Source organism: Zonotrichia albicollis, chromosome 1, assembly GCF_047830755.1.
Source record: "Zonotrichia albicollis isolate bZonAlb1 chromosome 1, bZonAlb1.hap1, whole genome shotgun sequence".
NCBI lineage: Eukaryota > Metazoa > Chordata > Aves > Passeriformes > Passerellidae > Zonotrichia > Zonotrichia albicollis.
This window is the reverse complement of record NC_133819.1, coordinates 115,330,013-115,346,739: the sequence shown is the minus strand read 5'-3', so window position 1 is coordinate 115,346,739 and position 16,727 is coordinate 115,330,013. Positions and strand designations below refer to the sequence as shown.

The 16,727-nt window shown below is 41.2% G+C and overlaps 2 protein-coding genes across 3 annotated transcripts in view; one reads left to right on the top strand and one right to left on the bottom strand.

The window, feature by feature from the left end:
• Positions 1 to 548: 548 nt before the first annotated feature.
• Positions 549 to 9,799, bottom strand: MRPL15 (mitochondrial ribosomal protein L15). Its single transcript, XM_026791306.2, has 5 exons — positions 9,665 to 9,799; positions 8,547 to 8,704; positions 6,033 to 6,198; positions 5,427 to 5,550; positions 549 to 4,209 (listed from the first exon to the last, which is right to left on the bottom strand). Exons 1-5 carry the CDS (start codon positions 9,761 to 9,763, stop codon positions 3,872 to 3,874), a joined length of 885 nt encoding a protein of 294 aa, XP_026647107.1. The 5' UTR covers positions 9,764 to 9,799; the 3' UTR covers positions 549 to 3,871.
• Positions 9,762 to 16,727, top strand: part of LYPLA1 (lysophospholipase 1) — a 19,354-nt gene continuing 12,388 nt past the window's right edge. Inside the window, exons 1-4 of one of the 2 annotated variants that reach the window (XR_012582459.1) lie at positions 9,762 to 10,058; positions 12,520 to 12,697; positions 13,121 to 13,152; positions 16,180 to 16,245. Coding sequence is in view for 1 of the 2 variants with exons in the window: in XM_074551058.1 (XP_074407159.1) it covers positions 12,629 to 12,697; positions 13,121 to 13,152; positions 16,180 to 16,245 (167 nt within the window). In the remaining variant the exon portion in view is untranslated. Of the gene's footprint in view, positions 10,059 to 12,421; positions 12,698 to 13,120; positions 13,153 to 16,179; positions 16,246 to 16,727 lie in introns of those variants that run through there. The other variant, XM_074551058.1, reaches the window with a different exon arrangement.

Here is a 16,727-nt window from a genome sequence, read left to right as displayed (position 1 = left end):
TAGATATACATAACAGTTAAATATTTAAAATATGAGACCTGTGCAACAATTTCAAATTGCTTGAAAAACTTGTGTTAAGAAGTGCAAAATTAGTTTTGCATTAGCCTTTAAGGTTTTAGTATAGAAAATAATAGAAAATAGCAATAATAGTAGAAAATAATTAAACAGTAATGAGAAGGTACCTTCCTAATTGATCACTTTTATATGACTTCCTGGAGGACTAACATCAATTATGCTTCTATGTCAAAACAATGCTGGCACACTGCCAGCGAAGATTCAGATAACAGCCACTGATTTACTTTATTCCTTTTTGGAAATCAGTGGATTGTACAGTCAACTTTTGACAGTTAAACACAAATTTTATATGAAGTATAATGAAGCCAGGTTATCACTGTTATACATATGAGAGAAAGGAAAACACATATTTTAATCCACTTTGAGTCAGCAGTCAGCCACCTGTAAGTATAGCATTGACTGGCTGCAATCAATAGAATCTGTTCCCAAGAAACACAAGATTTCTAATTATCACAGGATGAAACAACAAGGTATGTACATGTTTACAGACCTTTATTTAGATTGCAGTCTCACATCTGTAATCAGTTTCATCAAGTAGTCATTCAGAAGTATGATGTAGCTGATAAAAATTGACATGGCTTTCAGCATTTTATGACACAAATTTTCCTCAGCTACCCTATAACACTTTTCCACATACAGTAGATTGAGTGCTGTATCACACCTTGTTGCACATGAAAAAGCCCTGTCAAAACAGGATATCCAAGACAATCCTTTATCATATGAACATGAAAACATGGTCCATATACCTAAGTAATGAGAATGGCTTTAGATGCCAGCATTGGCTTAGTCTTGCCCCATTAAGCCTGACATATAAACAAGAGTCCTTTGGGACACTATTTATTATGGATTTATTAGAAACCTTGTCAATAACTTACTTGTGCTTTTGATAATTCTGTATTTGGTTGCTAGGAGACTTGTGTTCCTGATGAGATAAAATGAACAGGAAACCCTCTATAGCTTTGTGACTTTTTACACTAGTAAATAAAAAATGCAAACAACTGATACAAAATACTGGCTACTGTTAACAGAAGTGAGAAAAAAAGACAAGCATTGCACATTTTAAATAAAGGAACATATAGCCCTTTTTTGCCCTCTCCAACTAAAAGATGATAAAAGATCACCTTTATAAAGTAGAATGACCGGATTTTGTGGAACGTGGCTGTTTTGGCTCCAAGGTATTTGTAGTGCTGTAGTATCAGAGCCAGGATACAGCTGCCTTCTGACTAAGACATCGTCCACTGAATAAGTGCTATCCAATCCCTCAACGTCACCAGACATCTGTTTCCTGTTTTCATTCTTTCTTTCACTGTTATCATTTTATCCAAGTTACCCTTTCACCTGAAAACCATTTAGAAACCTACAGAAACCAGCGTGTGCACGCCTGTGTGTATCAAAGAAGTTGATTCAGAAAAAAACTTGCTGAGAGCAATTTGTTCATTTTAATACAAAGAGCAGAAATGGAAACAAACTTGCCTTCCCCCGTCTTCTCCTCCCCAAAATACACAATGATACATAAACACTTTTGTCTTCTGGTCTTCACTAATATGAGTAACTTCCTTCTTCACTTCCAGTTAAGTAGCTTTCCTGTTGAGTACCACCACCTCCACAAAATACAATTGTGAATTGATTCATAAAAACAGAAACATTATGGCACAAATAAGGGAAGGCAATAAATACTCTTCCCCCTCTCCAGCTCCTTCCCAAATGGAGGCAGTAGTAATATTGTTATTGTAAAGTTATTGTAATAACAAAAACTTGAAAAAAAAAAGAATAATAAAAAAGTATTGCTTGTCATTTAAGGTTCCAAACCAACAATCATCAGGATGCAGAACAGGATACATCTAAAGTGAGAAAGTTATTTACTTCACATTCAAGTTAACACCAACTGTACTTTTTTTGGCACACAGTATTATTCCTACCGTGCCAAAAAAGCGTTCAACACCTTATAAAATACGAATGTTAATGCAACTAAAACAAAATTCCTGCTATTCATAGTCCAATTTTATATTGCTGTTGTTTTGCTATGTTTCACCTATAGTTAAACCCCAAGTCAGGGGAATGACCATTACTGATAGCATTTAACACACATTAACAAGGAACAATAGAATTTGAAGAGTAAATTGTCAAAATTTAGTGACTTTTTATTCTTAATCTCTTGATTTCAGATTATTTAATCAGAATGAGAAGACTTCTTTTATTTTGTTCTGTGATTTCAGAGGGTCACATTAATTGATAAGGCAGGTTGTTGAGTGAAGGAAAAATCTAGGCTGGTTGACAAACACCAACAAAAATTCATCCGCTTCATTTTATTTTCTGAAAGAAAAAGATCTTTTTCTTAAATCCTCCCCCATTGAGGCATACCAGCAAAATACAGATGTTACACAGGAGAAAGAGGTGATTCTAGCACACAGAGGACTTTTCCTACAAGATGGGATAGTCTGGCAGCTACAGGAAACTCTAAGTAGCATTTCCAAAGGCACATCAAAATTGGAAAGCAAAATGACATCTCATGTTCTGTTCTCCTGAACTGTTTCCTACATTCTTATAATCAAATTATAATTATTTTAAAGCCAAATTCAGCTTCCATTAAACCACATAATTATGAAGCAGCTCATTAACTTCCAAGGGGCCGAGCACATTCTGATACATCATCTTGGTCTCCCCTCTCATACTGTCTGGCTCGCTGTCTCAAATGCCCAGTCCACACAATTGCCCAGTGCTTCCACACAAAACCTACAATACTCTGGCATAGTAATAATGCAGTATTCTGGAGAGACTGATAAAACAAACCTTTGCTGAAAAATATTTTTCAAGACTTAATCGAGTTGGTGTGATTAAAATGCTGTCTCCCATAAACACAATTTTCTCATAACTTTTCACAGCATTTAAATTATTTGTCCACTGTCACACATGCAATCTGTGATCAAGCTGAAAACTGAATTCAGACTGTGTACTTCGTCCATCACATCCCTATCCTTCATAATCTGCTGTTACTGTCATCCATTGACTCTGGGTTCTGCTATGCATTTTTATTAATAAGATTACATTTGTGTCAGGACAAGTTGTAAATTCTTCCTAATAAAGGCCATTGAATTAAGACAGCTATCTTCCCCCCAGTCCCAAATTTAGATAGAAAGTTATGTTGAATTGCACACTCTGTCTCAATTGCGTATGAAGACATCAAAGAAAAATCAAGATCTCTCAAGCTTTAGTGCTATTGATGGCAATGGCAAAATCCAAAATATAGCTCTGGAATGGAAGAGGTTAATCTTTAGTACTTTTTTATTTCTGGTTCTTTTTACTTTTCCCCAACCAAAAATACCTCTTAGAGCTATTCAAGATACATTTTCTAGAACTTTTATCTAAAAATTTTATGCAATACTACTGTAAAACTAATTTTGGTTTTGTAGAGTCATGTTTCCGATTTTAAACTGAGAGGGGGAAATATAAACTAATTATTAGGTCAAATGACTCTTTGGAATTATCCTCTGAAACAAATGCAACACCGAAACCTTTTGTCTGAAAAAAAAAAAACAAACTGGCAAACCACTGGAAGAGAAAGTGCCCAGACCCACACTTTATGTCAGACTCCATATGGTTTTCAAATGTTAAGACTTCTGATACACTCTATTATGACAATAAAAAAGTTGAGAGCTACACCAGAAGATTACATGAAGAAAAAATGTTTTTTCTAGTATAATAGGAGTCTTGAAAACAAACAAACACACACCACTTCTACCCATTATTTCATACCCAGATGTTTCCTGTACACCTGCAATTGTGTCCAGTCCTGAATTCATGAGCTGTAGTATTTCAACAGATTCTCATCAGTTGGTTTCAGAATTTTCTTGTCTGCCAGGTTTACGATCCATCCTGGAGCAAGACCAAAAAATATCTGTCTAGGATCCTTGCGTGCACTTAACATCTTAAAGAGTTCATCCTTGGTTATGTCTGGTAAGACATAGCCATATTTCTTGGCAAGTTCCAGCCTGGCTTCTGCAACCTTGGATGGATCTGCCAGGTAGCCCCGATTCCTGGGATCTGTGTAGTAACGGACGAGGTCTTCAGGTGGGAGCATTCGCTTCGGGATAGGTTTGCCACGCAGGAAAAATACCACTGGCTTGATTAAAATTTCTGTGGGCAAACATGAGAGAAGATTAGTGACTGCACTTCATAACACAGATTTAAAGACATTAAATTACATCTTCTTATTCTGTACTAAATTAGTTACTACACTCACATCAAAAAGGACCAAGCAAAAAATTGAATCTCAAGAGTATTCTTGTTCAGAATGAGATAGTGGTTTGCAAGTTTCCCTTACACACAAAAAACTCTGTTTTAATTCCAGTCTGGACAAGTTGCTACTTCTAACACATTTACATTTCCCAAGTACTGCTTGGGAAAGATAACCATAACTGAACTTATTTAAATTATTATTTCCCAGTTTGAAGCAATGCATTTGCATGGATATTTACACAGTGTACCAACTAATGTCAAATTTAGTGCTTCTACGAGTATTTTAAATAAAGTATTAAAGTCACATGCACCTATTCAGTCCTTTGTGGGATTATCTTATCTTCCTCAAATTTTACTGATTTTGGGAAATTATATTCCAGAACCTTTTAACCTTATTATTTTTATTATTCTGTGGAACAAAAAAATCCCAGAACTTTTATCACTCCAGGGTAACATATTTTGCACATTTAAAATGTCTATTCCCCTTCTCAGCCTCATTCACACATGAAAGCTGCGTAATAAAAACTGCATGAATGAATGTTAGGCAGGATGCAGCCTCAAGCAAAGCAAAACCTCATTCTTCAGTGAAAGTGTTCTGAAAACAATAGCCATTTTAACTGGAATGATTCTGAGCTTCTGTAACTTACTTCCTCACTTTAAGTAGAAAAGTATTTTAAATTAAAAATATAAACATCCACAGTGTTTTTTTAATCTATTTTTTCCTGAGTTTTCTTAGTGCTATTAAACATGGGAAACTGAAGACAAAAATCCAGCAAGAGTATTTTTAGTTGCTCTATTTACAAAGCTATTCAGATTTCCGTAACTGGTTGATTGGTATAAAACTACTAACACTGGAAGGGCTAAACAGGTGAATGGTTAAAAAGAGCAAAATTGAGGATGCACTATCATTCCTCATTGGGGGCTAGAACTAGATGATCTTTAAGGTCCCTCCCAACCCAAAGTATTCTATGATTCTATAAATATACATGTAACTGGTTTTGAAGCTTAGAAGTTGATGATTTTCTGCTAAGAACTGTGTTTGAAACTTTGATTTGGATCATTTAATCTTTGCACATCCAAAAAAAAAAAAGGCACAAATGAAAAGAAGTTCTTACCCAAGCTCCTTGGGTCATAGAATGACGTTGTTACTGTGCCTCCATTTTTTTCTATGGCTGCAATTGCTAATTCAGATGCTCTCTGCACTTCAATATTTACTTTTGCTGCAAAAATATCAGCACCCTGTAAATTTCAACAGATATTACAGTAACATTAAAATGAGTATTTTAAGACACACATTTATTCTTCTCTGAAAACTCATAAGGAACATTAAATCCTGCAAAAATATTATGAATTGTCTGTTCCATGCACAAAGTTAAGTAACCAAGTTGCTCTCAGTCACTTGGGCTGAATAAAAAAACCTTTCCATTTCCAAAATAGTCATACACTTTTTTCAGTACATTTCAGTATTCTGTTGTAAAATACTTCTTCAGCCTTTTGTTACTGCAGAAATCAGAGTTCCTCCTTAACTCTGATTTCTGCAGTCCCCTGGGTATGAAGAAATCCTCCAGAGTGATTTCTTTTCTGCTGGCACACAGTGCCCTCTAGTGGATTTATGATCCCCAAAAGTCCCACAGCAAACTAACTTGGAGAATCAAAGATGCTTCCAAACCATGGGAATGGCAACCTGAAAGGCTGAAGTACCAAGTGTGCTGTCTGCATACCTCCTCCACCAGCTGCACACCGTAATCCCTCTTGAGAGGCTGCACTGTCACACCCCTGGCGTTGGTGAGCTGAGTTAGGTCAATCGGCTGCGTGGGGTCAACTCTGCCCAAGTCAATCAGGTACTGCAGCCTCTGAAGACTCAGGGGTTGGTACTGACGTCTGAGGCTGGGGACAGAAAGACAAAAAAAAACAAACAACCCAAAAAAAAAAAACAATGAGAAATTTACCAAACTGAAGTTTTTATAGCAACTGGTCAACTGAGATGAGCTTTTTATCTACTCCTAAACCCAAAAACTACTAAGACATTACAGTGTCAACACTTCTTGGCAAACCAACAAGACTGTAAATAATGACCACTTTCAAAGTGAATCCACCTTGGGTGCTTCGCTGATAGACAGTCAAAAAACCAAACATACAAACACATATCAAAGACTACCAGCAAAATTCTGTTCATGCATAGCTTACATACAAGATTTTCTGATCCATTACCACTGTACCCAACATCTCAGAAAGTATTGAAAGGAATCTCCCTCAAAACACCATCAAGGAAGAGAAATACTTAGGAAATATGCATTAACCCACATTCCCCAAAGGGAGCTGGAATCTCTTGCCAACAGCCAATGCCTTCAGCAGAACCTGCTTTTATTTTTTCTCAAGTTATAACTTTGCTGTACAAACCAATCCCTAGCACAGTTTTCCAAAGCCAGAGTCTATTCCTGTCTATGCACACCACTTGTGCTGATACCCAAAACTTCCTCCTACAATCCATTTGATAGCTGCTATTGGAAGGCTCTGGGTGGCAACTCACAAACTGGGAAGCAGCCGATCTCTCTTACTTGCAAGCCAGTACAAAGGACAAGCAACACAAATTTGTGCTGTCACACAGCCCCTCACAGAGAAGGGCTCAAGAAGTGGGGGCAGAAGGAAGAGTGAGGTGAAGATAAACATCGTTCAGCCTGCTCTCTCCACCCCAAGTGTCACTCCAGTGCACTTACAGTGCTTACCACAGGAACACTTACAGAAGCCTGACACTGAATTTTTGCAAACATTGAAACTACAGAGTACTTTTTTTCTGTTTTCACATGCTGTCAGATGCTGTTAAAAACAGCAAGATCCTAATAATTTCTTGTCATTGCAGGAGGCTGGATTTTTGCTGTTGGTTATTCATGAACTTTCGACCACTATTACCATAAGAAGCTGAGTGTCTGCATTCTGCAGCATTTCCTTTGCAGGACTGTGGATTTACTCTCTGCCTTCAGCTATTGAAAGTCCTTCTTGTTTACTCTTGTAATAATTTAGCAAAGAGGAGGAAATAATAGTACCTGGAAATAGAATTTGAGTCACATCTCAAAACTATTAACATTCAGAGGAAACCCTTAAACTGGGACAAGTCTGTAAGTTCTACTGCATGCATTAAGAATGAAAATATAAAAGTGCTCAGCTATTTGATGAAGTGGTATCAGGAAATGGAACATTAAATCAAGTCACACAATTCACAGATACACATTAGTCTTTTCATCCTTGAACTGTCTACTTGCTGTAGCAGGCTTTTATTATTACTGCCTGTAATTGTATGGACACAGAATTTTGCAAGACCAGATTAAAACGGAACAAAATGGTTGCTGCCCAGGTAACACAAATGCTATCTGATGAAATAAACCCAGCTTTCAAAAAAATTTTATTAATTTTAATCAATTTTTTAAAATTATCAATATAAGTGAAGGAAATTTGGAAATACCTCTGACAACTACCTCTCCAGGGAAGAACTGTGACTGGAGAAAAGACATGTCAGAAGAATAACCTCAAACATTAAAAAGGTGGAATAAGGACATGACACAAACAGCTACAATGTGAAAAAAGGACAGAAGTATTAAACAAGGCAAAACGCCCAAGGAAAGCAATGGTGAAAGGTGATTTAATGCCTCATCCAGCAGTTTTGGTATTAAAGAGCTTGTTAGGATCCTAGATGTAACAGGCATGGCACAGACAGACACACACCACAGTGTCAGAGGGCTGAAAGGGTAGAACCATGAAGAGAAGCAGAATTGTTTGGCTGGCAGCAGATCAGAGCTTCTGGTGAATAAAGTGAGGAGACAGAACAAAGCAAGGCTTGGATTACACTTCCATGGTTCAGCATCCTCACTCCAGTCACTGGGACTGTTCCCATTCAGTTCACTGGGTTATGAAGCAAAAAGAAAAACAAGCAGGAATGAAGGAGTTTCAGAGGAGAAATTAACTCAGCTGGAAGAGGAAAGATAGTCTGTTACACGTAAAGGATTGTGAGGAGAAGCGAGTAAACAAGCAGATGTGCAAAACAGGAAATAATTAATTAAAATAATAATCTCACAAGAAATGGGAGATTCTTCTGGTAAAGTAGCTAACAACCTGAGAGGAATTTGGGAAGCTGAACTTTTTCCGTTAGGCCCTGTATTGGCATCCTGAATTCTTGTTTCAGGGGAAAGATCAAGAAATGCAAACAATGTTTATTTCCAAGTACATGTTTAGACACTTACCTATGTCCCTCATTAAATCCATATTTTGGTATGGCCAAGTAAAATGGAGTCTGGCCACCCTCAAAGCCCAGTCGGGGCCGATTCCCTCTTTGCCTTTCTCCTTTGTGCCCTCGGCCACACTTCCGACCGCCGTACCTTCCACGGCCTCGTCGTTTCTCCTTCAAAACAATCAATGGTACATTTAGAACACTACTGCAGAGACCAGTACCTACAAAACATCAGTTTCAGAGACATAAACAATTGAGAAAATGCTGATTCTTGAGGAAAAATTAAGTTATAGATCTTTTCTAAGTGGAAAAATAGAAAAGCTGTTAATGTGATTTTTGCAGAGCACAGCTTTAGGCTGGCATCACAATCTGGGGACAAGTCAGCTTCTTTTGGTGGCAGGGATGGTCGAGTCCGGCACAAAACTGCACTTGAATTCCATACTATTCAGGAGTCTTCAGCACTTTCAGGATAGTGCTGCTGGCTGTTACCTTCTCTGCTCCTATGGTTTCAGCCTTTGAACCTCATCTCCCTGTTCACTAATGTTCCCCCCAAACTACGAGAGTTTCTCCCTCGTTTCTTTTCATAATTTCTCTACCACTTTATAAGGAGACAGCTCACAGGTTTGTTTTCGAGAAATAAGAACAGCAATGTTAGCTGGCATCACATTCCTTTTCTCTGTAGGCCTTCTACCCTTCCATTTCCAAACACATTACTCCATCCCATAAACACCTGGAGTTCGAAGCCTTTCACTGATCCCCTCCAGCCCCAGCAATGCCCTGAGGTTCAGCCAGCACCACCCACCAGGCAGCTCTGCGGGGATGGGCACGCATCGGCCACAAGGCACGCAAAGGGCAAGCGGCGGGCCAGCACACACACACAAATACAGAGACACACATACATACACAGACACACACATACAGACACATACACACACAGAGACACGCAAATACACACACACACACACAGACACAGCAGTGCCATCCGCTCCTCAGCCTCCTCTGGCCATGCGGCTCTCCCGGCCGTGCCAGGACGATCTCCTTCTGACAGCCGAGGGCAAACCACACCGGGACGGGGCGCGCCCGCTGCCGGGGCACAGTCCTGCCGCCAGCCGGCTGGCCGCAGGCACTCACCCGCTTTTTGGCGCCGGGGTTGGGCCTTAGGTTGGCCAGGCTGACCCTGGGCAGCGAGCGCAGCAGCTCCAGGCCCCGGCTCACGCCGCTCCCGCTCATGGCCGCTCCCTGCCAAGGGCGCCCGCGGGGCGCGCGCCCGGCCACGCCGCTTTACGGCAGCGCCGCAAACCGCGGCTGCCGTGCCTTCGCAGCGGTGTCGCGCAGGCGGGGGCGGCGGGCCCGGTGTCCTGGCGGTCCCGGAGCGCGGAATTCCAATGGTTGGGAACAGGGCACTCCTGGCGTTTTGTCACTGCTGTTTTGTTACTGGGACTTCAGCCGAGTGTCCCCAAGCCGAGTCTCTAAAATCATCAGGCGTCTAAACGCGGCTGGCCTTGCTCAGCTGCCCCCCGTGCAGGTACTGGAGTGTCCATTGCGGGGGAGACTCCTGGGGCGTCACCCTAGGAGCAGCCATCCCCCACCAGTGGGATCAGGGAAAGAACTGGAAGGATAAAATTTAGAAAACTCGTGGGTTAAGATAAAGACATTAATAGGGAAAGCAAAAGAAGGGATTAATTCACTTTTTACCATGGGTAGGCAGGTGGTCAGCCATCTCCAGGAGAGCAGAGCCTCACCATGTGTAATGGGTACTTGGGAAGACAAATACCATCACCCAAAACATCCCCCATCCTTCTTCCCCCCACTTTATATACTGAGCATGGTGCCATAAGGTCTGGAATATCCCTTTGGTGATTGAGGTCACCTGTCCTAGCAGTGTTTCCTCCCATGCATTCCCAGTCTTCTCATGAGCATGGCAACGTGAAAAGCAGAGGAGGCCTTGGCTCTGTGTAAGCTCTGCTGAGCAATAACAGAAACATCTCTATATTATCCTTCCTGTGTTCAGCACAAATCCAAATCTGAGCCTCTCACTGAACATTGGGAAGAAAATTACTGCAGTTAACACTGAGACAAACACATTCCTAGTAATGCTGAGACAGAGACGTTCCTGGTGCTGCTGCAGTACTTGATTACATCAATTATTTCAGTTCTTTAACTTTAAATGTGCACCTAGTTTATGGAAAACCCTACAGCAGCTTCCATCAGTATATTGGTCTGGTGGGAAGGGTGTGTGGGGTGCAGGCTCAGAGCAGCGAAGGACTGAATTGTAGAAGCTGCCACTGTGGAGTTACAGAGCAGAAAGAACAACTCCCATTGTGAAAGCTGATACTCCTCCGTGTAATATCCTGCTTTCCATCCTGAAACTTCTGTTTCACAGTACCTTCTTCCATGTTCTATGTCTGCTTCAGACTGGAGAAGGGATCAGGCAGCAGCTCTGCCAGCTGAGAATGAATGGAGGTAAAATGACAATCATGCTGCAGAAATCTGTGAGTTTCAGTATGAAATCTATGTAGCTTCTGACCCCCTTCAAAAAAACTAAGAAAAATTACATTGTAACAATACACAAGGTGCTGGCATGGACGACCATCTTATCTAAACCCATTTTAGCCTCTAGGGCAGGGAAAATGACATAGTTTAAGGCATGCTTTGCCTTGTAAATCTCTCTCGCTCTAACAGAAATTTCAAATCAGGTAGAAAAGTATCATACCTAAGATAGATATCTCACTCTGAAGGGACAGCCAATGTACCATTTTTGAAAGGTTCACAGCTCAGATGTTTCCAGCAATTTGGCATTCCTGTTTCAGTTTCTTGAGCACTTGTCTGTGCCCAGCAGACAATGCCCCATGTCCAATCCATGCAGAGCTCACGTTTCCCCAGTGCCCCCCCCCCCCCCCCGGGGCCATGCTAGCAGCAACCAGGAATTCAAGTAAGATCACTCCAGCTCTGCTGACTAAAATACTAGAATCTTGTTCTGTTTATTAGCAGACTATTACTTCTTAGGCTGGAAGTTCAGCAGCAGCTCACCTAATGGAAGTGACATTTACATGGTAAATAGCAGAGTAGTGAGGGAAAGCAAAATTTTTTTCATGTCCTAAAAAGATTATCTAGAGCACGAGTCAGGTTCAGCATACTTAATAAGCACCTGACATCATGTCCAGCTCCTAATCTTTGAAGAATTTTTAAAGCATAAACTTTATTTTCTTGAATTGGGTACAGTACATGAGGTTTGGAGCACATGCTAAACTAGAAACAAATCAAACCACAAAAAGTTACCTGTGAAAATAATCAAATTTTAGGAATAAGGGATGCCCTGGCATGAATATATGTATCAAAGCAGCCTAACAATCATGGCAAAAGAGGATGTGCATTCAATGTTACACAGCTGGCATAAAGGCTTCTCCAATAAGTTTTATGCAGCCAGAGCTGGGGATGTTGATGAGCAAAAGCTTTGTAAAAAATTGTCCCTGTTTGGGATGGAACACATCAGTGGGAAGGATGTGAAAGAAGCATAGTGTGTGTTCAGCTGCTCTTGGAGCTGCCAAACAAGCATCCATGGCAGCCACTTACCACCAGGCAAACACAATGAGCATATTGATTTTCTGGGAGTAAATATCTGACAGAGATGTATGGAATAGAAGACAAAGAACAAAGTATTCCCTTCTGATAGAAATGTGTTTGCCATACATATTCAGAGTTGGTCTAAGTGTTTGGAATGGACTGGAATGATCCAGTAACTCCAACCAGAGTGCCTGAATAGCCTAACACATCTCAAGATGAGTAAGAATCAGTGACTTGGGAGCTGTAAGCCGAGAGGTTTAATTCGGCGGTGAAGGCATCTGACCCGAAGAGTACAGACGAGCCCCGTCTCGCCGTGCTGTTTGCTATATTTGTGCTGCTTTTCCTGCCATCCCGTGACTTAGCCTTTTCTATTTCACCTATTTAAGAATACCGTAATTTCCTCCTTCCCCCGGGCCTTACAGCTCAGCGCCAGGCGCCCGCCCGCCCGCGCCCCTCCCACCGGCTCCGCCGCCTCCCGCGTCGCCTCCCGCCGCTGGCCCGTGTCCCGCCGGCCGCCCCGCAGCCCGGTGCATGTGCGGCAACAACATGTCGGCTCCTCTGCCCGCCATCGTCCCGGCCGCCAGGAAGGCCACGGCCGCCGTGAGTGTGGCGGGGCGCGGGCCGGGAGCGCGGGCAGGCAGCGCCGCCGCCCCGCTTTGTTGGCGCGGCGGCCGCGGGCGGGAGGGCAGGCGGGGGGCGAGGCGCGGCCGCTGAGGGGGATGGCGGGCGGGCGGGCCGGCCCGGGCGGGTCGCTCCCGTTCCTTGCCTTGCCGTGCAGAGGCGGGCCGGGCTCGGCACCTGGAAGGGCAGCGGTGCCCGCGGGGAGCGGCCGCTGATGGCGGCGGGGCCGGGGAGGGGAAGTGAGCGAAGCGGAGTTTTCTTGGGAGAAAGTGGTGCCGCGCTCCGAACCGCGCCTGACCTTGGGTGGGCGCCTGGGGCTCGTGTGCCTGTTCAGTGATCCTAAACCTCTGCCTTTGTTGTCTCTTTTTTTTTTGTGTGTTGTTGCTGTTTTATTTCCCTCAGGTCATTTTTCTTCACGGATTAGGAGATACCGGGTGTGTATTCTGATCTATTGCATACTCAGTAGCTATTATACTTTCAAATATGACCTGCATAGTTTAAGCACATGAGCAGTTAAAATTTACTTAAGCTTCTTATTTTGCCCTTTACTGAATGCAGCGGCCAACAGCAGATAAAACTTCACATGGCCTGCAATGATGGTGACTACTATTTAATTAAAATTTTCCACTAAGTCCTTGAAAACTTTACTCACCTAATTTGGTCTAAATGTGATTTCTCTTTTGTCCCTGAGACAAACTTTTTAGAAAAAGAAGTCTGTGGTTTTCTGATCATTTGCTTTCCTGAGAGTGGGTTTCTGGCTATTCCTGTGTTTGTCTAAATTTAGAGTTCTTTTTTATTCCAGACTTGTGGATTGTTGGGTTGCCAATAGCTGCTGTTAGTCCGTGGTTTCTTCATCAATATGCCATATTTACACTAAAGTCCAGACTTCTTTGATCTATATAAGCAAACTCCAAAGTAGTCACCTAATAGCTACAGGTTTTTGTCTCTGAAATATGGTCTTCAGATTCCAAAAAAACACCCCTAAATAAAATGTGTAATGCCCTGTTGCCTTGTTCCTGTTATTTCCATGTTGGAGTAGAAATGGAAAGAGTAGGGAATTTCTGGGAGGCATTCTAGCTCTGGTGTAATGTTTCCTTTTGAAGCTTGTGTGTGCCCAGAAATAAGCATGCATTCATTAAAGCCATTGAATTAACAAGTTAAGAAAGTGTTGAAGCCTTTTTAGTGGAAGACTTTAAAGGAATTGGCACTTAGATACTGAAAATAAATAGCATCAATGCTTTGTCTATTTTGCTCCCTTGTGGCTAAAATTACATAATATTTTTTTAAGAACTTTTTTTTTTTTGTTACCTGGAACTTGAATGTTGCATCTAGGTTGAAACTTGCTATGTTATTTTTTCCAAAGTACTAACTAAAATTAGCTGCCAGAATTAAAACTTGCATAATCTGGGCATTTAGTAAGTTAAAAAAGAGTCAAGTCCATGCACTTGGCAGTATTCTACAAGTGGAGGTTTTTGCTCTGATGTGTTGTGCTGGCACAACACCTTGTTTGCATTACCCCTCTTCCTTTCTGCTGGTGGGAGGCAGCTGAGGCAGCAGTACTGCCTGCATCTTGGCACCAAATGTTCAGCAAGTGATTGCAGAATCTTTTGAGCTTTTGGAATTTGAGTCCTTGCAAATTGGCTCGGTGTTGTTTTGGCAGGGGGTAAAAAATAGAGACTTTCTCTTTAACCTAAGTTATATTCCCTAGACAAGGTGGCATTTCCATTTCAGTGTCAGAGCTAAGGCACAGCCTCAATCTTGCAAATGCAGTGAGCATACTGGAATGTCTGCATTTGACAAGACATGACACCTTGTGGAAATACAGTGATTTAGGTGTATTTCTTCTTCTAGTCTGTTGCAGATTAGATTAGATACACTACCTTTGACATACTGTTGTTTGTGGTTTTTTTAAGTAAAAGCTGTAGGAGTGACCTAAAAAATTGCCTGAAGCAAACCTATTAACAATTTTATAACTTCCCCCAGTTTAAACTGACCTGTTCCGCTTCACATGAATTTCTAAATTGATCACTTCCATTGGCCAGCTGCATTTTTCTTACTCTGGAAAGTGTTTAACAGAGGTTACATGCTTTTTCTGTCTTAGCTCCTGTATAAATGGCACTTAAAGATTGGTACATACTTGTCAAAATCTGAACAAAAGGTGCCATATAAAGAATTGTTCTAAGGAGTCTGCGTTAGTATGTACACAATGTTGCTTTTCAAATTTGTCAACTTCATAATTGGCTAAAATATGTCCCTAAATTCTTATGTAACTATTTTTTCTCAGTGGTATTTCTCCTTTAGACTCTTATTCAACCCTCTGTGATACTGCAAATATTGTGCAAATCATATTTCCTGCAATTTGTTAATAATATATCTAAAAGTACTGATAGGAAGTAGGCTGAGGTACAGTCAGTGCTTCAAATGTCAGTGTGTTGGAATTGCCTTCAACTTCAGGTAGCATACATTAATTAACTTTTCAGGATGGTATTAAAACTAAACCAATCATGCCTTTATGGCTGATCTGCTATTGGTCTGATTAGTTCAACTGTATCACTGACAAATTTGTTAGAGGTGTTCCCTGCTTAGAACCAAATTTCCAGTATCTAATTTAGTGGGTGAGTTAGGAATACTAAATGATGAGGAAATATAGGTGAAATGAGTATTCTGGAAAGCCAAGTGCAGGCACATGCAGTGGCAGTGCATGGGTTCAGATGTGGGTCAAGGTCAGTCCCTGTTCAGATGAGGCCTGGCGTGAGTCTTGACCTTACACTCTCCAGTGTTCTGGTTTGGAGGAAGCTCATTAACTCACCTGCTGGGCAGATCTTGTTCTGTTATGGACATTCATATACAGTATCTGCTTAAAATCAAAAAGCCACTGCAGTCTGGGGTGTTGTCCAGGAGTGCCTGAATCCAAGAGCATTCAAGCTGAGCTGGAGTTAATAGAGCTGATTGATGGGGCTGGATCCATGTGGAGTTAGCTTAGGTGTCGGTTTGCTACTGTCCCACATCAAGAAATGTGGTTCCCAGAATGCCAACTGGCTGTCAGAGAAGCTGTCTGAGCTCTGCAGGAGCAGCAAAGCAGCCTCTGTGCTGCCTGAAAGCAGGATACCTGTGTGCATCTGTTCTGGCACACAAATTAATAAAGCCAGACAGATACAGATACAGAGTGGGCTTTGCCTGGAGCCAAAGTGATATTTCTCTAGCTGCACCACAACTATAGCAGCCAAATTAGATCAAGTCTTCTTGGCTATATATATGCCACAACCATTCAAGGGCTGGAAAAACCTTCTAACTTTAGTACTACATTCATAGTACACTGTGGTTGATGTAAATATTTTTTAAAAGTGTGTTGATATTGATCTAATTCAGCATGTTTCATACTTGGTCTGTGCTGATGCACCAGTTCAGAAATAAGAGCTAAGCCAAGACCTAAAAGCAGTTGAGAATGTTTTTGTTTGCAGGCACGGATGGTCAGAAGCACTCGCTGGTATCAAAAGCCCCCATGTGAAATACATCTGCCCACACGCGTAAGTTTGTAACTTTCTTGTTTTACCTTTTTCTGTAGAGACATCATCTGTTAAAACACTTGAGCAGATGTCAGAGAGACACCTCAGAAATGAGATGGCATCTGGCTATCTCTGCATTTTGGTTTTATATATAAAAGCCCATTCTAAAATAGTGTTGATGCTATTAAGTGTTTTTTGTTTTCAGGAAATTCTGTGTGATTTACTTTGGGGTAAAACTGCATTTTTATTTGTACTTTGGTTCTGGTACTTATTCAGGCTGAGAACATATTTGGAAAGTCTTAGGTACAAAGTTATATTTTTTGAATTTTTTCCCAGTGGAATGGGTTGTTTGTTCATATCTCTCCCCCCCCCCCCCCCAACAATCTTTTGTCAAAAACAATTTTATGATGGAATAATTTTTTTATTTTATTTTACTTACCATTACACATAATTTGCATTAACCAGCTGTACTTAAACTTGGGTGTGTGTATAGTAGATTGAAA